Raw genomic sequence first — 22,114 nt, forward strand, 5'->3', positions numbered from 1 at the left:
TCGGACGCGTTCGCAGACCACAATCCCCAACAGGCCCCGCGCGTCCGGCGTCGCTTCACGCAGAGTCTTCGCGGCGGGCGGGGCTGCGGCGGGGTGGGGAGTCTCCAACGGCTCCCGCGGCGGTTCGAACTCGGCGCAGCTGGGGTTAGTTGGTTTCCCTCGTGGTGTGTCGGAGGTTCCACGCTTGGGGTCCGGGAGAGGGTCAGAGGTTTCCGAACGCAGCGGAGAGCGCGGCGTGCGCCGTCGTCGGTGGGTCTCTCTCACAACTATGACTTGGGTGGTGAGCGACTGCCCCTGGAGGGTGGAAACCGGCCTACCTGAAGGAGTTTTGTTCCTTTCCCTGTCGGTACGCTCGGATGCGTTTCGTCTGGTCCTCGCCCTCGCTGCGCACGCTGCTCTGCAGGGTTGTATTTTAGTTGACGAAAAATCGGAAAGGAAGCTGTCATGTTTTCCTCCACTTCTTCCAGATGAACGAAGGGCCAATTCTGTCAAATTGAGCGTTCTTGATACAGGACAATACTATATAAAGCCATGACCTCCTTCCAAAATGAGGAATACTTTTCGACTACAGCCCATCTTTTTACATACAGGGAGTATAATGAACACTTGTTTTTCGGTGTGATGCGTGTGCGTGTGTATACCTACAAAAGCATTGTTACTAGGGCCAGAAGAAGGCAGGGTCTGTTGGTAGCATGATGTGCTTTTCCATGTATGTACAGGCAATGAAGCTAAACTTCATAACTACTGTCAGTTGAAGGGAGGAGGAATCTTTATTTATTTAATTAATGTATTTATTTTTAAAAAAGAAATGGCCGCCCCGCACGGCAGGCGGGTATCGCTGACAGGTATCCAACCTGCGCCCCCTGCAGTGGAAGCGCAGAGTCTTAATCACTGGACTGCCGGGGAAGTCCCAGGAATCTTTATTTAAAGATAATAAATGGCCTACTAGGAAAATAAAAATATGTTTGCATTGCAAACGTTTTCATTGATACCTCAGAAGGGTTAGAGAATTCTTACATGAAAATATGCAGAAGATGTTGGACATAAACCTGATTTAGTTGAAACAATGTCGAATGGCTTTTTAGAATTTGCCTAAATTTTCGTAACCCTTTTTTCTTTCACCATCCTATAGGGAACTAGAGATGTTGAAAAGAAAGCAGAATGGGGACCTGAACCTTTGACTTGTGTTTGGGAGAGTCTTCTCATTTAAGCAGAAGCAAATTTGTGGAAACAAAAGAGGAAAGAGGATAGAAACATTTTCTCTACTAAGATTCCATAGCATCTCATTTAATTTCCTGCCAGTTTCTTCCAATAAGGTGAGAGTTTTCTTTTTAATCTTCCTCCCTACATCTGAGAAATTTTGAGTGTGGAATGAATTTGTCATATTATTTTAGCTAGATGAGGGGAAGGAAGGGCAGTTTAGTAATCATCATTTATTCACTGAAAATATTGAGTTTCACTAAGTGCCTTAGAGTCCTGAATATAATACACAAGACTCCTAACCTTTTGGAGCTTGAGATGTGGTCAGAATTCTAGAAGGGTGATGAAAGAGATGCTACAATGACAAAGGTAAATAGGATCTGAAAGAAGAATGTAATTTTAAGATTATGCAAGAAGATGTATAGGAGTAGTAGAGATTATAAAGCCTTCATCTTAATTGTATTGTTAATAATAATTCATGATAATTATGTATATTAATTAACAGTAAAATGCGGTACTTTATCATGATTTTTTATGTGCAAAGCTACTTAGTAGAGAATTTCACAACCCTTGAGATACCCATCAGTTGAAGAAACAAAAGCTTTTCTTCATATATTTCTGTGAGTTAACCTGCTAAATGTCATTTTGATCTCTGTGGTTGTGATTTGAATGTGAGTGTGTGGTTTTAAATTTTATAACCATGGCGAATGGGAGAAGGGGATAAGCTTTCTGTGGTAATAAATTACCTTTAAGAAAATATGAGGCCTTCCCTGGTGGCACAGTGGTTAAGAATCCGCCTGCCAATGCAGGGGACACAGGTTCGAGCCCTGGTCCGGGAAGATCCCACATGCCACGGAGCAGCTAAGCCCGTGTGCCACAGCTACTGAGCCTGCGCGCCACAACTACTGAGCCCGTGAGCCACAACTACTGAGCCCATGTGCCACAACTACTAAAGCCCGTGAGCCTAGAGCCCATGCTCCGCAACAAGAGAAGCCACTGCAATGAGAAGCCCGCGCACCGCAATGAAGAGTAGCCCCCGCTCGCCGCAACTAGAGAAAGCCCATGCAGCAACAAAGACCCAACACAGCCAGAAAAAAAAAAATTTGAATGACTGTAATGATACCAGTTTTGTCAGATGTTCACAGCTGTAACATGAGTATGTAAGTTTGAACACTTCATATTGAAATTAGTCTATAATAAATAAGAAAACTACAGTGTGACATAATTAAAAGATCTTTGGATCCTGATGACCTAGGTTCAAATATTTGTTCCACCATTTACAGTTTGTGTGACCCTGAGCAAGTTATTTGTCTCATTCTTAGTTTCTTCATCTTTAACATGGAATAAAAACACTTAGTTTACACAATTGTTAGAAGATTAAAGATGCTTAGAAAAGGGGAACTTTAATAACTAGTCCCTGGCTATAATGAAAAATTGATTCACTGAAATTCTGTTGAACTTTCCATTATAGCTTAACACGCTGAGAAATCCATTGTTGCTGGGTGTTTTGTTTCGTTTTGCTTTGTTTTAAATTAACCATGAAAGATTTCACAACATTTGAAATAGAAAAATAATGAGTTAAATTTTATTAGTGTGAGAGTATTTTGACTGACACCACAGATTCTTTCAGGCAAGGTATAAGAAATTCATTTCTTTTTTTAGGAAATGGAATCTAGTTCCTCAGACTACTATAATAAAGACAATGAAGAAGAAAGTTTGCTGGCAAATGTTGCTTCCTTAAGACATGAACTGAAGATAACAGAATGGAGTTTGCAGAGTTTAGGGGAAGAGTTATCTAGGTGAGTGAGTAAAATTATGTGTACAATTCTGAGTAAGACTTTAATTTATGAATGTAAAATGTGTGAATATCATTATTATACGATGTGTTTCTGATGTGTCCAGAATAGAGAATAATGTTCTATAACTTTTTAAAAAATAATTTGAATATAACTTTCAGTTTAGGAAAAAGAACTATTAGAGAAGCATTTACATATTAAGACTTTTAATATATTAGGACTCAGTCCCTGGTGGCACAGTGGTTAAGACTTCGCCTGCCAATGCAGGAGACACGGGTTTGGGCCCTGGTCCGGGAAGATCCCACATGCCATGGAGTAACTAAGCCCATGCGCCACAAATGTTGAGCCTGCGCTCTAGAGCCAACGAGCCACAACTACTGAGCCCGTGTGCCACAACTACTGAAGCCCGCACGCCTAGAGCCTGTGCTCCGCAACAAGAGAAGCCACTGCAATGAGAAGCCCACGCACCGCAACGAAGAGTAGCCCCTGCTCACCACAACTAGAGAAAGCCCGTGCACAGCAACGAAGACCCAACACAGCCAAAAATAAAAATAAATAAATAAATAAAATTTTAAAAATATATTAGGACTCAGAGTATAAAATATATGTGTAGGCTTAATTAATCTTTTATTATTATGACTTTTTTTTTTTTTTTTTTTAAACGTGCTGATCCATTTATTTATTTATTTATTTTTGGCTGTGTTGGGTCTTCGTTTCTGTGCGCGGACTTTCTCTAGTTGCGGCAAGCGGGGGCCACTCTTCATCGCGGTGCGCGGGCCTCTCACTGTCGCGGCCTCTCTTGTTGCAGAGCACAGGCTCCAGACGCGCAGGCTCAGTAATTATGGCTCACGGGTCTAGTCTCTCCACAGCATGTGGGATCTTCCTGGACCAGGGCTCGAACCCGTGTCCCCTGCATTGGCAGGCAGACTCTCAACCACTGCGCCACCAGGGAAGCCCTATGACTGTTTTTTGAATCTTAAGTAATCCTAGCATTGAGGCTCCAGAAACATAGATTGCTAGTTTAAAATTAATTATAGTTTATTTAAAAATGTAGTTGAAGTGCCTTAAGTTCATTTCTGGAATCTGATTTTCAGCAACGTTTCAGGTGCTTTTCTTTCTGTTTTCTTATTTAATGTATAGAAATTTAGAGTGAATACTTAAAATACCTAAGAACTAAAATGTATTTTTTCTTTTTTTTTCTAGTGTTAGTCCAAGTGAAAATTCTCATTATGCCTCTAGTCTCTCAAGGTCTGAAAGGCTCGTTCTGGAAGATCTTTCTCAGCCTAGCCAGCTTGGACTTTTGAATTACTCACCTTATAAAAAAGTTTGTAAAATGCCCGATAGTGGTACTGATTTTCAAAAAAAGCCAAGAGATAAGGTTATTATTTTTAGACCTGCCTACTTAAAAGTAGTTTTAGTTTTAGACTTGTCTACTTAAAATACTTTTTCTTTGAGTTTTTTCTTCAAATACCTTATTCATGTTTTCCATAGTTTTTAGTACTCCAGACTCTTTGAATTTAAATATAATGGTTCTTGTTCTGTCCTAACAAGAGAGTAGTTATTTTGGTGTATTACTCTATTTTAAAACTTCTATATTTATTACCTTTTTGCAATTAAATATCTTGTTTTCTCAAGTAAATTGTACCCCCTTGATTTTAGTACTGTACCATGTATGTAATAGGTAATCATGGCTTATTAAGTGGTTAAAGTGTACTTACTGTTTAGCCTGGATCAGGTGCTCCATTCATTATCTCTAAATTTTGTGGACGATGTTAGACATCTTTCCTGGTCTTGAACTCACTCTCTCTTCCTCTTTTTTATTTGGCCGTATTATCTATCTCCCTGTGTATTCTCCTCTTCCTTACTCAGCCCTTTTATCTCCTTTTCCACCCTCTTCCTCCTATTTTTTATTACCCCATTGGCAGCATGCATATATACATATGGTTGCATATGTACATCATACTCTTTCTTGATAAAAATTTCCTCTTCCCACTTCAGAAAGCCAGCAATTGAGAGATTTTCTTTTTGTAAGGAAGCTGCTTGATGAAGCTATCTGAGCCTACATTTTAGAAAATGAATTCAAATTCCATGTCTACGAAGATTATGTAATTTTGGGAAATTTGATCTCTACCCTAATTCAAATTGCTGATTGTTTTTATTATATATATGCCTTCATTGAAATCATTGTGTTTTACCCTAAGCAGAATCACAAGTTACATGACAAATCAGAGGGGGAAAAATATTGGTAATACCTATTAAAGATAAAGGACTAATCTCTTTGATATGTAAAAAGCTCCTAGAAATAAGGAAAAATCATCAACCCAATGGGAAATATGGGCAAAAGACATGAATGGAAAAGGAAATTAAAACAAATAAAAAGATGTTCAATCTCAGTCCTAATAAGAGAAATTCACTACCAGATTATTAAACATCCAGATATTTGACACTATTTTGTTGGTGATATTAGGGGGAAATAGGCATTCTCATACATTACTGGTAGAAATGCAAAGTGATACAACCTCAGTGGACAGGCATTTGGTAACATTTACCAAAACCACAATGCGTTTACCCTTAACTTGGAAATCCCATTTCTGGAAAAGTACCTGCATAAGTACAAAACAAGGCACTGTTTGTCATAACAGAAGACTAGACGTATCTCATTTGTCTAGTTGGTTGAATAAGCATGCAATAGAAACTGCAGCTAAGGGGGTTTAAAAAAAAAAAAGAATAGGAGTTTCTCACTGAATTGATTGTGGAGAGATTGCCAGGATATGTTGTTGAAGTGAAAAATGCAAGGTGCAGAACAACATACATACTCTTCTGGTTTTGTATTAGGAGCTATTGGGGGCGGGGTGGGTAATTTGTATTGCTTGTATATGCGTATGGAAACACTAGAAGACTAGGTTTAAGATCCTAACTTAATTAATGACTCTCCTATATAAGGAATTTCCTATTTTTTGCTGATTGATGTTATACAAAAATTTATAAACAAGAAACTTGTAAAAATGGTTACCTATCTACTAAAGATGGGAATGATACTTCTGTATGTACTTTTTTAAAATATATAATTCTGACTGAATTGCATAAATATATTATTCAAAAAAATAAAATTAAATCATGTTTTGAAAACCTCAACTCCCATGAAAGTTAAAATAATTTATTGTAAAATATACATTCAAAAGAGTATAATAGAAATATACAAACGGTTAAATAATAATTTATCCATTTTGTTTGTGGACATTTTCATTTCTTATCATTTTTATGTCTTTAATGTTCAGGTGCAAAAGTGTAAAAGTTTCTATCAGACTTATACCCAGGAGTAATATTGTTGAGTCTTAGCATGTTCAGCTTTACTGGATAATACCAAGAACTTTTCCAAAGTGTACCACTCTTTTTCAGGCTGAACTTATTTATGTACATGTTCACCAGCAGTGGAGGAAAGAGTGCTGATTGTCTCATATCCTCACCAACACTGACTTGAGTATCTTAACCCATTTTTCTGAGCTACTTAGTCATTTTATTGATAATTGTTCATTATTTCCATTAATTACATGTAATGCTTAATGAAATAATTCAAAATAAATTGTTCTTTTTCATTTTTCAGATGTCTTTTTCATCTTCTACCCCTGTGGATCAGGAAATCAAAAGTCTTCGAGAGAAACTTAATAAACTTAGGCAACAGAATGCTTGTTTGGTCTCACAGAATCATTCTTTAATGACTAAAATAGAATCTGTCCACTTTGAATTGACACAGTCAAGAGCAAAAGTATGTTTCTTGAAGTGGTGACTATGCCAACAGAAAATAATTGTAATCATCTTAAGATTTATAATTGGAAAAATATTCCTTGTATTGCCTTAATGTGTTATGTATAATAATTTTTATTATGATATAGTATCAACATGTTATAGAATCAGTTTTATGTGAATTTAATATCTGAAAATTATTTGGGGGAACTTGTATAGCCTATGCATTTAGATAAGTCAGAACTTCTTAAAATCTTAAGATTATCAATTTGTGTGGTTTTACTTCGTGTACAAAGGAAATATATAGCTTACTTATCTTCCTTTTTAAAATAATACATTCTCATTGCTGAAAACTTCAAAAATAGAAAAAAGAAAAGGGAGAAAGATAACCCAGTTTCCACCATCTAGAAACTGCTTTTATTGGTTTATTACGTAGTTAAATATTACATGTTTGAATAGTTTTTTTTTCCTGGAATTGTTTTATACTTCTTACATAGTCTAAGCAGTTTTGGATGCATTTATGTAGCTTTTCCAATAATTTTTTTTTTAATGTGACTTCTTTTTTTAAATATTTATTTATTTTATTTATTTATTTTCCTTATTTTTTTTTTGGCTGCATCAGGTCTTAGTTGTGGCACACGGGATCTTTGTTGAGGCATGCGGTATCTTTTCGTTATGGTACACAGTCTGCTCGGGTTTCTGTCTAGTTGTGGCGCTTGGGCTTCTCTCTAGTTATGGCACGCGGGGCTCCAGGGTGCATGGGCTCTGTAGTTTGTGGCACACGGGCTCTCTCATTGAGGCGCACGAGCTCAATAGTTGTGGCGCATGGGCTTAGTTGCCCTGCGGCATGTGGGATCTTAGTTCCCCAGCCAGGGATCGAACCCGTGTCCCCTGCGTTGGAAGGCAGATTCTTTACCACTGGACCACCAGGGAAGTCCCCAACAATCATTTTTTATGGTAGCATTATGTTTCCTTATGTGAGTATACCATAATCTAATTAATTACTTCCCTGTTTAAGTGGTTTCCTATATTTTTCTGTATGATTGGTATACAAAAAATTAGAAGAAACCAAAATGTCCAATAACAGAGACATGGTAAAGTAAATTATGATATATCCATATAATGGATTGCTACTAAGCTTTTTTTTTTTAAGGTAAATGCAAAGTTGTTTGACTTTTATAGAACTTTGTAAGGTTTAAATGATATATGTAGAGGCACTCAGAATAGTATCTGCACAGTCAACACTCAAAAACTTACCTAAAATATTTAGTGGTAGAAAAACATTACAGAGCAAAACACATACACATACATGCACACACACAATAATCTGTTTTGTTTTTTATAAAATGAGCACGTGTCTATGTGTGTGTATCTATATAGATATACATATGACATATATCAATATAAGGACAGAAGGACTGCTCCACAATATTGTTGATAACTTTGGAAATGATTGGAGGGTCATCGTGAAACTTTCACTATTTACTTTTCAGATGTATTGTTTTAAGTAGTAGAGTTATGGGAGGTCTTTATTTTTCTTTCGTACTTTTCAAACAAAACAAAGTACTATTGAGCCTAAGGAGAAAAACTGCTGCAGTGAACATAAAACTTTTTTGGTGTTTGGGATTATTTCTAGGATAGATTTCCAGAGTGGTCAAATCACAGGGAAATAATTTTTTCAGGCATTTATTGCACTCTGTCTACATTCAGTATTCTTTTTTCTTTTTTAAACATATCTATATTTTTAAATATCTTTGAGGGAAAAATATTTTGTTTTTCTTGATTTCTTATGAAGTTTACCTTTTCAGTGTGTTTGTCATTTAGATTTCTTTTGATGTGTCTGTTTACCTTTTCTGTTTATTAATTGTATTTTAATTTTTTAATCAACTATAGATTCTTTTTAAAGTCATAGAAGCTTAATTATTTAAAGTCTAAGAGATGTTAAAAGAGTTTTGCTAATAATTACTGAACTATTAGCATTTTGTTCCTTTCTTTGAGCATGTAAATACACCAGTGTTTATTCTAGGCAGTAAGACAGATATTTGTGTTTTACTTCCCATCTCAGCATTTTCTAAATTGCCTAATAAAATATTTTTTAGGGAGGCTGCCTTTTCCAGGGCCGGTCTCAGCTTTGTTGTTGCATATGTGCCACTATTGGAAAACTTTTGCTGAAATTCCCCATTGTACCGATCAACATATTCATAATTTACCTTTTAGCAGTGTCTGTACAGTAGTTACACTTCTGGAGACTGGCATCTTGTTCTCTCTGAGCTTATTGCCCTTCAGACCTGCTGCCCAGCTGCTCTCCTGGGACTTCTCTTTGATGTTCTTCTAGGTTGGGTCTATTGTTTCCTTGATCCCATGTCATTTTTCTTGGTTTACTCTTTCTTTAGTTGGAGCATGTTTTCTAGTAGCTTCCTTGTCTGTCTGAAATGTCTTAAGTTCTCCCCCACACTTGATTGAATTCTGGGTTGAAAATTATTTTACCTCAGAATGTTTAGGACATTGCTTTCTTGTCTTCTATCCTCCAGTTTGTTTCTGAAGCGTCTGATGCCATTGTGAATTACTTGTCCTAGTGTGTAATATATTTTTTCATTTGTTTTTCCATTTATGTTTTTAGGAATAGACCTCTGCTATTTATTGTGCTGGGTACATGAAGACCGTTTTAGGCTGAAATCTTATGTCCTTTGGTCCCTGAAATTTTTCTTATGTAATCTTTGATAATTTTCTTCACTCTGTTTTCTTTCTTCTATCTTTCCTAACCTGGATTGGTACTCTAAATCTTTCAAGTTTTTTCCTGGTATTTTCCATCTCTGTCTTCCCGTGATACTTTTTCTGTGATTTCCTCAACATTGTCATCCTATTGAATCTTTTATTTTTGGCTTTCATAATTTTTCATTTTCCGGAGCTTTTTCATGTTCTCTGATTGTTTTATATTTAATAACATCCTGATGCAGTATCTTCTCATAGCTCTCTGAAGATTTAATGATTCTGTGTGTTTGTGTGTGTGTATATGTTTGCCTGGCTGCTGCCAGTTGCTTTTTTCTTTTGTTTTGACCTCTGACTTTTGTGATAGAAGCTTTCAGATATTGGTGTTTTGGCTATTTGTATTTAAGGGAAGGCACTTAAATGCTCTTTGGAAGCTCTCTGTGCAAAGGTGAAGTTTGTTGTCCATTGGGCTTCATTTGTTGGTGATGGTTGAGAAGATGGCTCTTTTGTAGGGAGACATCTCCCTTCCCCCATCCAACATCCATATGTGAGGTCTTTTTCTTTGTAGCTCTTGAGTTTCTCCAGCAAAGAATCCTTTGATTTCTTACCTATGGGGTAGCCCCAAATGAGGTGGGGTAGGAAGCTAGAAGCTGACTGTTCCTTATTAATCTCTTTGTTTTTACCTCTTCCTCATCCCTGCTCACCATTCCATGTAATGTCTCAAGAGTCTCAAACCTTTCCTGTTCAATTCTCCAGATAATAACTTTCTATCTCTTCTTGGTAGGCCATCGTGTGACTCTTGGTGTTCTGAGAATAGGAAAAGGAGGGACTTATCAACAGAGTTAGAACTATATCCCAAGTTTTCTATCCTGGACCTCATCCGTGCCCTGTACTATTATCTCATGCTTCCTTTTTTGGGGGATAATTAGTTCTCTTACTGGTATTCTTTTCCAGACACCATTTAGGTTGTGGATTTCTACCATCCTACACTCTTCATATTCCAAGTTGTAGGACTACTATGCTTTTCTGTATTTTCTAGGTTTTCTGTAGTAAGCATGTATTCTAAAATTAGGTTTTAAATAATAACAAGGTTCAGTAAGTATTTTTATGTGATTTTAAATGATTTGGTCTTTGAAATTTAATTTTCTAATGTATGTGAAATTTATTTTTTTAGATAAATTTATCTTTAAATTAGTCTGTAGAGGTTCTCTTTTTTTCCCCAAATAACTAACCAGTTATCTTGGGATGTTAAGTTGAGGGTAACGGCAGGAACTTACATGCTGAGACTGGCTTGTGATAATGACATGCCCACATAAATTGATAGATAAGATGAGCTTCACAATTGAACAATGACTGGGGAGTTCTACTGAACCCCTGTCAGATGGTAAAAGAAACTAAGGACAAAGTCGATTAATTTATTTTGTGAAGAAAGTGCTCTAAAAGTTTTTTGTTTTAGGTTTCTGTGCTTGAATCTGCTCAACAACAGGCAGCCAATGTACCAATCTTAGAAGAACAGATTATAAATTTGGAAGCAGAAGTTTCAGCCCAAGATAAAGTTTTGAGGTAAAACTTACAGCTTTAAAATATTTATTTTCTACTTTTACTTTTTGACGTATCTTGTTAAAATTTGTCCCCCACCCCAATAAATCCATATTGGTGTATAGACTGTCTTAGTTAGAACTTGTTGATTCTGTTTTCAGTCCATCATAACTCCTCTTGGCTGCAGGATACATGCAGTATATAGGGGCTAAAAAAGACTAAATCTAAGCTGAGATGCTTATTTATGTGTTTTCATTAATATGAACTAGTTCGTTTGTTGCCCTACATAGTAATATGTACTCAGTACTTCAATGGGAGTTCAAGAAATAAAATACAAGGAATCAGGCACTTTATAATTTATCTTACTCTTCTGCTATGAATAAAATGAGAAATATATGCATACTAAATAGCATATTGCTCCATTTTAGTGATTCTCAAAAGAGTAGTTCTGGCACCAGCAGTATGAGCATCATCTGGGAACTTGTAAGAAATGCAGATCTCAGTTCCTGTCTCAGACTTACGGAGTCACAAACTCTGGGAGGTGGGACCCAGCAATCTGTGTTTTAACAAGTCCTGCAGATGATTCTGATGCACACTAAAGTCATCTCTCATGACCATCAGAATTTCATAATTTTCTTTGTAATATATATGTTAAGTTTATTCCTAGGTATTTTATATATTTGGTTGTTGTGAATTTGTTCTTGTTCTGTTCATTGATAGTATATAGGAAGGCTACTGCTTTTTGTATAATACTATAATTATTTTGTAATTGGACTATTTGTCATACCTTTAATTAATTCTAATTTTTATTTTGATTCTCCTGGGATTTTCCAGGTAGCTAATGATATTATCAGCAAAAAAAAGAATTTTGTTTTTCCTTTCCAAAATTTATACTTACTACTTTTTCATTTTAGCTTTTTGCAACTGTCAGAAAAATCAGTGGATATAGTGGTGATAACAGTCATACTTATCTAGCTTCTGAAATGTATCTGATCATTAAATAGGATATAATCTTTTATTTCAGATATATTTATCATCCGATAGAAGTATCCTTTTATTCCCTATGAAAACTAATAGTTCACAAGTGATGAATATGCCTTTTCTCTTTCTCTTGTTAAATATATGTTTCTCTTAACTCAGTGATTTAAACTAATAGAATTCCTGATGTTGAACTATTATTGCCTACCTGAAATAATCTCTTCAACAGCCTTTAAAAGTATCTTTGTTTTATAGAGAGGCAGAAGATAAATTAGAGCAGAGTCAGAAAATGGTGACTGAAAAGGAACAGAGTTTGCAGAAGTCCCAAGAGGAATGTATAAAGCTGAAGGTAGACTTACTTGAACAAAGTAAACAAGGAAAGAGGTATGTGTTTTTAAAACAAATAATTGTTTTCTTAGGGGAGAAACAAAGAATATAGTATCTGTTTAAAATTCTACTTAGTTTTTGAAGTGAAAACATTTCAGAAATTTGGCAGTAGAAAATTTAATGTTCTTTTCTGTCCATTAATTTTTTAAAATTTTTGGTTAAAAATTTCACGTGTGGACTTTATGGTATTGGCATTTTGAATTGGGATTAATTCCTTAAAGCCCGATAATGATTATCAATGAAATGATACTTATTTCTGAAATTAAATAAAATTCATGAGAAAGTGTGGTTGGGTCTCCCTTTAGGAATACGTAAGTAATGCAAAAATATCTATTTTGTATAAATCATATCTTAAGATAAAGTTTTCTAGTTAGCTTTGACCATATAACCATTAACTTTGAATGTTAACTTTTAAACTAATAAAGATGAAAAATTTTTTAGTTTAATAAGATTTTACAATATAATAATGTAATTATAGCAGCTTTTACACAGGGTAAAATCATAATTTGCATTTTTATCTTCTCTGGCAACAAAAATATGTTTTAAAAATTTATACTATGATATAAATAATGTTATGAAGAAAGTGTTTTTTGAAAAGTTGTCATACATAGATAAATATTTGTTTGCGTGTGTATTTAAACTTCTAAAAACTGCTCAAAACCCATCTATGTCATTTTTTCATTAAAATGAGTTTGGAAGAACATTTTCTCAGCAGTATTTGGTTAGTATAGTTCAGGTTACAATATATATTTAGTAGGCAGTATTACTTAGTGGAAATGTTTAGATTTTGGAGTCAAACAGCCAGCTTTTACCTCTAAGTGACTTCGTTACCTTGGGGAAACTATTTAACCTTCTTGAACCTCAGTTTGTTCATCTATTAAGTCAAGATGATATTGTCTTGATGTGAGGAATAAATGAAAAAAGAAATGTAAGGTGCTTTGTAAATAATAAACACTAACAAATGTAGCTATTGCAAATGTAAACTGTGTGATTAAATATTCTGAAATTCAGACTTTACTTACTCAGATGAGCTTTTTATACATGATAATTTAAAATAACAAGATAATAATACATGAAGACAAGCCTTACAATGTAGCTAAAAAAAAGTACAGAGAAAGAGCGACTAGTTCTCTCTGTAGAACTTATACAAGAGATGAGTTTTAGGGTAGGGTATTGACTACGCTGTCATAAGGTGAATAAGTAGGGATGGACACGTTCTGGACAGCATGTGCAAAGTCATAGAAGTATAAAAGAACATCATTTCTGAAGAACACTAGGAGTTTTGTGTACTTATAAATGGGCAGGTGTAGTAGGATTTGAGGAAAAAGACAGGCTTGGTCCAGACTGTAAATAGCTTTGTGTTTTATGCCAAAAGATTTGTGTTTTAACCTGGAGAGGATAAATAGGCAATTGAGATTTTTAGGTAGAGATGTGACATGAAGATGCTTGGAACTTTTTGAAGAGCTAGAATGAAGATTGGCATTCTGAAAATGAAAGATCAAAACCTTTGCAAAGACTTTTTTTTGGTGATGATTAATCATAATGGATTAAAAAGCCAGTATAAAGGCGGAGGTTGTTGAGCTTTATGCTGTTTATAAGAGACATACTTAAAACATAAGGACACAGGATAAACAACAAAGTCCTACCGTATAGGACAGGGAACTATATTCAATATTCTGTAATAAACCATAATGGTAAAGAATATGAAAAATATATATATATGTATAACTGAGTCACTTTGCTGTGTAGCAGAAATTAAACACAATGTTGTAAAAAAGAAAAGAAAAAGAAAACCACATAAGGACACAGAAAAGATGAACTCAAAAGGATGAAAAGAAATGTTTCAGGCAAATAGTCACCAAAACAAAGTAGATATAGCTATATTAATATCACACAGAATAGTTCTAAGTGCAACAAGCATTACTAGAGTTAAAAAGAACTCATATATATAATGTTTAGGTAGCACTTAAGCAGGAAGCTATAAAGATTCTAAACTTCTATTTATCTAATAATTTAGTCCCAAAATACTTAAAGAAAACAAAATTTCAGTGAACAAATCTGTAATCATACAGGGAACACTTTTACACATTTACTAGAATTGTGAGATTAAGAAACAAAAAAGTAAGAAGCTGAAGAGTTGAGTGATTAATAATCTTGATCTAATGGATGTATGTATGGAACCCTGTAGCCAACAATTTGAGAATTCACATTCTTTCAGGCACTCGTAGAACATTTATAATTTGTTACCTCACTCTGCCGGAAAGCATGAATTTTAACAAAGATAAAAATATTTGTGTCATACATATCACCTTCTCAGACCACAGTATAATTAAGTTATATATAACAACCCCGCCCCCCCACCCCCAAATCATGTATGTTTGAAGATTTAAAATCATCCTTCTTGCTACTCATGGACCATTGAAGAAATTATGAAAATTAGAAGACTTAGAACTGAGTGATATAAAAAATATTGTAGTTTGTGGGCTGCAGCCAAAGATATTCTCAGAAGAAAATTTTTAGTCTCCTGTGCATGTATTAAAATTAGTATGTGAGGGACTTCCCTGGTGACACAGTGGTTAAGAATCCACCTGCCAATGCAGGGTACCCGGGTTCGAGCCCTGGTCCGGGAGGATCCCACATGCCGCGGAGCGGCTGGGCCCGTGGGCCACAACTACTGAGCATGCACTCTAGAGCCCGCAAGCCACAACTACTGAGCCCACGTGCCACAACTACTGAAGCCCACACACCTAGAGCCTGTGCTCTGTAGCAAGAGAAGCCACCACAATGAGAAGCCTGCTCGCCGCAACTAGAGAAAACCTGCGCACAGCTACAGAGACCCAACACAGCCAAAGATAAATAAATAAAAATAAATAAATTTATTAAAAAAATAATAAAATTAGTATGTGAATGAGCTAAAACATTCAATTTATGTAGTCAGGAAAAGGACATAAAAGAAAGCTTGATCAAAAGAAAAATAGAAGTAATTAAATAATAAAGATAAGGGTGAAATAGAAAACAAAGAAACAATAGAGAATCCCCAAAACCTAAATCTGGTTCTTTTCACAGTGACCAAGGGAATGGGCATCAGACAAGATTAATCTAAGAGAAAAGGCATAAAAACCAATATTGGAATTGAAAAGGAACTCGTAAGTTACAGATTTAGCTATGATTTAAGAAATAAGACCAAGTACTATGAACCATTTTAGGATAATACATTTGAAAACTTAGACTAAATAAATGATTTCCCAACAAAATTAAGTTTAACAAAACTAACTTCAGCATAAATTGAAAACCTTGGGGATTTCCCTGGTGGTCCAGTGGCTAAGACTCTGCGCTCCCTGGTAGTCCAGTGGCTAAGACTCTGTGCTCCCAATGCAGGGGGCCCGGGTTCGATCCCTGGTCAGGGAACTAGATACCACATGCTGCAACTAAGAGTTCACATGCCCCAACTAAAGATCCCACATGCCACAACTAAAGACCCCTGCATGCCGCAACTAAAGATTCCACATGTGGCAACAAAGATCCCGCGTGCCACAACTAAGACCCGGTGCAGCCAAATAAATAATTAAATAAATGAATGTTTTAAGTAAATAAATTGAAAACCTTAATAGTTGTTTAGCTATTAAAGGTATTCAATCAATCATTAGAAATTTCCCCACAAAAAAATAAAATAATCAAAACGATGATGACGAAAGGAACAGTCCCATTATGGCACATGGTGGCTAAAATGAAAAAGACTCACAGTATCAAGTTTTGAATTTGTAGAGCAACTGGAATTCAAATATATTTATAGTAGGAGTATAAATTGGTAGAACCACTTTGGAAAACTATTTGTCAGTATCTACTAAATCTAAACGTAAGTCACCCTATGATCCAGCATCCACTCCAACAGAAATGAAGACCTGTATCTATCAAAAGACATGTGCAAGGATGCTCAAAGTAGCTTTATTAATAATTGCTAAGTGTTCATCAACAACAGGATTAATAAATATATTCATTCATATTCTGAAATATATGAATCAGTGAAAAAGAGCAACTATAGTTCTTTAACAACAGGGACAGATGTTACAGATGTTAAACAAAGGAAGCCAGATGCAAAAGAATACTGTGTATTTCCTTAAGAAATCAAGAATAAGCAAAATTAATATATGGTGTTAAAAGTCCAAATAGTGTTTACCTTTTTAGGTGAAGGGTATTGACTGAGAGGGTGCACAAGGGAGCCTTTTGGGTGCTGGAAATGTTCTATATTTGATCTGGATAGTAGTTATGTGGGTACACACATATGTACAAATTCATTCACTTAAGATGTGAGCACTTCACTCAATAAAAAATTAAAATAACTATAAGTTAAATCTGAAAAAATCTACAGAAGATAGGTACAATCTTAATGGAGGTTTAAAAATGTACTCAGGATTTGTTTTAATCAGGTATGGCAAGATAGACATGGAAATGGCTGTCATAAATGAAGAAGTTTTTATACTCACAGATTACTAGAAATAGGAGACATGACATGTCATGTAGAGGGACCACACAGGGAAGTATCAGGGTTGTTCAGAAGGCAGAGGGAGTTGGGAAGAAAATATGAACAAGAGGTTTTACTGTGGCTTCTGTGGGAATAAACTGTTGAGGTAGGGTATTCAGCCTTCGGATTGGCTAGTATGAATAATCTCAGTGGGCAGAAGTGTAAGACTGTCCTGAGTGGTCTAGTACCTGGTCCTGGGGTGATTAGGACAGGAGAATATTAGCCCGGTGTGTAAGAGCCAGATAGAGGAATGGGGAGTGGGCTCTGGATTACTTAGTTTGTGTATGAAAGGTGCACTCCCATGTGCAAAGTTTATTAATCTCTGAGAATTGGTTAGCCCTGGGAGGGCCAATCTTCCTAGGGTCAGTAATGCCCCAGATGTCAAAATATCAGACTAAAAAGACATACTTAATACAATGGAGAAAATAATAAAGGTTCTTTGAAAGCCTTAAGAGAAGATCTAACTAATGAGGTGTATACCATTTTTCTGGAAGGGAACCTAACATAAAGGTGTCAGTTTTCCCCGAAATAGTTTATACATTCAGTACAATTCCAATCAATATCCCAACAAAATTTTTGGTAGAACTTAATGAACTGACCCTAAAATCATGTGGAAGAACCAATGTCCAAGAACAAACAAGGCACTTTTGAAGCTGTAGACCAAGGTAGAGAACATGTCTATAGATAACAAGACTTCTAAAGTTATACTAATTAAGTCAATGTGATATTGGTATAGGAATAAACAAAAAGATCAGTGGTACAGAACAGAGACTCTTAAGCAAACATGCATACAATGGAATCTTCATAATGTAACAGGTGGCATTACAAATCAGGGCAAAGGATGGAAGAATCAATAATTAAGGTGCTGGACAAACTGACATCATGTGTTTCATATGTAATATAGTGAGAAGGGTACAACACTGTTTATGTGGTATGCCTCTTGAGAATGATTAGCCTGAAACTGAATCACGAGGAAACATCAGACAAGCTCAGGTTGGTCTTCTGTAAAACAACTGTTTATTCTTCAAAAATGTCACTGTCATGAAAGACTGAGAAAAGCTGAGAAGATGTTCCAGATTAAGGAGACTAAAGAGACATGATAAGTAAAAGCAGTAAGTGATCCTGGATCAGAAGAAGGAAAATTCCATAAAGAAATTATTGGAATAATTAATAAAATTTATATGTGAATTGTGTATTAGACAGTAATATTGTATCAATTTTAGATTTCTTAAATTTGATAGTTACTTGTGGTTATATTACTAGTTACTCTAGGATATATAGTTCAGTGCAAAAAAATCTCTCAAGTGAGAGACATAAAGCAATGGTGGCAAAATATCAAAAAATGGTGAATCCACATTAAGGGTATACTGATTTAATTTTAAAAACAAATACTTCAGGAGGACTTCCCTGGGGGTCCAGTGGGTAAGACTCTGCTCTCCCAATGCAGGCGGCCCAGGTTCGATCCCTGGTCGGGGAAATAGATCCTGCATGCATGCTGCAACTAAGGAGTTTCCATGCCACAACTAAGAGTGCATACTGCAACTAAGAAGTCTGCATGCCGCAACTAAAAGATCCCACATGCCGCAACGAAGATCCCACATGCTGCAACTAAGACCCGGCGCAGCCTAAATAAATAAATAAATATTTAAAAAAAAAACGAACTTCAAAAAATGATTCATGGAGAATTGATTATTGATTAAAAAATTAAATTAGATTCCTGCCTCATACTATACCTGCATTAAAAAAAAAAATTCCAGATGGATTAAAGGCCCAATTGTGAAAAGTAAAACTTTTAGAGAAAATATATGAGAATAGTTTCTGTGTTGTCTCATGGTAGGGAAGAATGTTTTAAAATGAGAGCAAAAAAGCATGAATATTACAGGAAAAGATTGCTAAATTTTAAGTCCATTAAAATAAAAACCTTGTGTTTATAAAACTCATCAATTAAGAAGTGAAAAAGGGCTTCCCTGGTGGTGCAGTGGTTGGGAATCTGCCTGCCAATGCAGGGGACACGGGTTCGAGCCCTGGCCTGGGAAGATCCCACATGCCGCGGAGCAACTAGGCCCGTGAGCCACAATTACTGAGCCTGTGCGTCTGGAGCCTGTGCTCCGCAACAAGAGAGGCCGCGATAGTGAGAGGCCTGCGCACGGTGATGAACAGTGGCCCCCGCTTGCCACAACTAGAGAAAGCCCTCGCACAGAAATGAAGACCCAACACAGCCATAAGTAAATAAATAAAACTTAAAAAAAAAATAAAAGAAAATTATAAAAAAAAAAAAAGAAAAAAAAAGAAGTGAAAAAGACAAGACTAATGGTTGGGGAGATATTTGCAAATAATATAACAAAGATTAATATCCAGAATTTGTAAAGAACTCTCACAAATCAATAAGAAAAGGCAGGGTTGGGGGGCGATATCCAGTAATAAAAGACAAAGAATCTGTAGAAGTAAAGGACAGGAAACTCAGATATCCAATGAAACATGAAAGTTGCTTAACCTCACTGTCATCAAAAATGTAAATTAAAACTACAGTGAGGTTGTAAAGCTACAAACATGTCACACTATTAGATTGGCAAAAGTTTTAAATTTGATGATATTGTAGTAACTCACTGAGCATTTATTATGTGTAAACACTTTTCTAAGTGCTTTAGGTATATAACTTATTTATTCCTCACACAATCATAAGAGTTTGATAATATCCTCATTTTATAGATGAAGAAACTGAATTAGAAGTTAATGTCACCCATGTAGAAAGTGGTAGAGGCAGAATTTGAACCCAAACACTGTGGCTCTAGGGCCCAATGAATTGAATACCGTGACAGAAGTAGTAGTGCAAAGTGGTTAGGTAGAAAGATTATGCAAACAGGTTACATTCACAGTAACCCGTGAGATCTTGGGCAAGTTACTTAACCTCTCAGTTCCTTGTTTGTGGCACTTACTTTATCATAGGTCGCTGGGAGGCTTAGATAGGTTACTATTTTATTATTATTCTATACTGCACCTGTAAGTGTGGGTGAAGGTGTGGTATAATAAACTCATACATATTTCTGGTTGGGAGAGTAAATTGGTGCAGCTGCTGTACTACTTTTTTTTTTTAAAGGATTTAATAAATTGAAGGTGTACCATAGTACCTTCAACTTTGAAATACCTTTTGGAAAATATCTAGCAATTCAGCTCCTAATTATTTATCTTAAAGAAACTCTCACACATATTGCCAAGGAACTATGCACCAAGGTGTTTATTGCAACATTGTGTTAGGTGGAAGCAACCTCAATGTCTATCAACTAAAAAAATGGATGAATAAATTATACTATTTTTATACAATAGAATAGTATATATTAGATTTTTAAAAGTGAACTATAGTCACATGGATGAACATAGATATGTCTTGAATAATAAGGAACAAAAGTAGTCTGTAGAAGGATATATATACATTGTGGTGCCATTCATATAAAGTATATGGAAAAAGATTACGATATTTCATTGAATGTAAGATTCCACAGATTTTAAGGTGTACCGTTATTTTAGTAATCACTAAGAAAAAATATCATGAAACTATGGTATACCATCAATTGTAAAATACATAATAATTTTAGAGATGTTAAAAATGTGAAAACAGTGTGCCTCTTACAATAGATGAACTATGATGTATTGTTTGTGGATTTTTTGGTTAACATGTGAATGTACAAAATGTATGATGATAATACAACAAAGTCACACTAGGGTTACCTCTGTGGAAGAAGTCAGGGGAATGGGATTTGGAAGTGAACAGGGACCTCAACTCTGTAATGTCTATAATGTTTTTTTGCTTATAATGAAAAAGCTACATGAAACAAAAATAGCAAAGAGTTAAGATTCACAAAAGTTGGGTTGGGAGTACATGTATATATTTATCCATTCTTTTCTGTGAGGCTGAAAATATTATGACCTTTTTATAAATATTGGTGGTGGGACTCCCCTGGTGGCGCAGTGGTTAAGAATCCGCCTGCCAATGCAGGGGACACGGGTTTGAGCCCTGGTCCGGGAAGATCCCACATGCTGCGGAGCAACTAAGCCCATGAGCCACAACTACTGAGCCTGCACTCTAGAGCCTGCAAGCCACAACTACTGAGCCCACGTGCCACAACTACTGAAGCCTGTGCGCCTAGAGCCTGTGCTCTGCAACAAGAGAAGCCACTGCAATGAGAAGCCCGCACACCGCAACGAGGAGTAGCCCCCGCTCGCCGCATCTAGAGAAAGCCTGAGCACAGCAACAAAGACCCAACGCAGCCAAAAAATAAAAATAAATAAATAAATAAAGCTATTAAATCTGGTCAAAAGTATGGACCATTTAAAAACTAAAAAGTGAAAAATACAGGTATCCTTTGCTCTCTGAATTCTAGCTATGCCAACTAAGGAATGGAATATATTCTCGTAGATTTTCAAATAAATCCCTTATTGTTTAAACTCTTTTTTATTTGAAACTTGGAACCAGACAGACATCCCTGATATCCACAGTTGCTGTCCAAATTTAAGAACCCCATATATTCAGGAAGTAAGAGATACTTTCACTTGAATTTGTAAGCCAATAGAGAAGAGACTGAAAATACAGAAGAGTCCTGAAAGGGAAGAGCTAAGATCCAGAGTATAGATAAAGGAATTCACCTTGGATAAGAGAAGAGTCACTAACTTCAAAATAATGTGATGAAAATAAGTTTAAATATAGAAAAATTTTTAGATGTGGGTATGAAATTGACCAAGTTCCAGCCTAGTAGTCTCAATTCAGTGTGAGAGGTATGAGGAAAGGTCAGGATGAACTAAGAGGTGAGACAGAATGGTTGGGCTTAAGACAGTGCTTGGTAGTGGTTGGATTTTGTTGTTCAGATTTTATATCTTTTTTGAAAATTTACTTGGCCTTTTCAAAGATCACAGGATTTACTGAGTATTTTTAATATACTAGACAGTGGATTGATTCTGTAATACCTGATCTTTGAAAATTTATCATATAGCCTCAGGCAACTTCCCTAATCTGTCTTTTCCAGACAGAGAAAAAATTGCCAACACATAAGAATGTCTGTATGTTTCAAAGTTTATAAGTATTTTATATTCTATTTTATTTTTCATATAGATTTCATACTGAGGAAATTATTGTAGTCTAGTCTTCATTTTTCATTTTGCCATTTTAAGCCTTATACTCTTTTTTAACACAGAAAAATCTGCTTCTCTCTAGTTATTCCTTATAATTAAATATAGGTCATTTTGG

The 22,114-nt window shown here is 35.6% G+C and overlaps 1 protein-coding gene across 8 annotated transcripts in view; it reads left to right on the top strand.

Annotated features, from left to right (window-relative positions):
- Window positions 1–108: 108 nt before the first annotated feature.
- Window positions 109–22,114, top strand: part of CCDC18 (coiled-coil domain containing 18) — a 115,751-nt gene continuing 93,745 nt past the window's right edge. For 6 of the 8 annotated variants that reach the window (XM_068540331.1, XM_068540334.1, XM_068540333.1 and 3 more), the window contains exons 1-7: window positions 111–249; window positions 1,133–1,316; window positions 2,863–2,999; window positions 4,200–4,374; window positions 6,601–6,762; window positions 10,906–11,012; window positions 12,222–12,350. In XM_068540331.1, coding sequence (XP_068396432.1) covers window positions 2,866–2,999; window positions 4,200–4,374; window positions 6,601–6,762; window positions 10,906–11,012; window positions 12,222–12,350 — 707 coding nt within the window. In that variant the 5' untranslated portion in view covers window positions 111–249; window positions 1,133–1,316; window positions 2,863–2,865. Of the gene's footprint in view, window positions 250–1,132; window positions 1,317–2,075; window positions 2,361–2,862; window positions 3,000–4,199; window positions 4,375–6,600; window positions 6,763–10,905; window positions 11,013–12,221; window positions 12,351–22,114 lie in introns of those variants that run through there. The other 2 variants (XM_068540329.1, XM_068540330.1) reach the window with 2 other exon arrangements.

The sequence above is a fragment of the Eschrichtius robustus genome, chromosome 3 (assembly GCF_028021215.1).
Source record: "Eschrichtius robustus isolate mEscRob2 chromosome 3, mEscRob2.pri, whole genome shotgun sequence".
Classification (NCBI taxonomy): Eukaryota; Metazoa; Chordata; class Mammalia; order Artiodactyla; family Eschrichtiidae; genus Eschrichtius; species Eschrichtius robustus.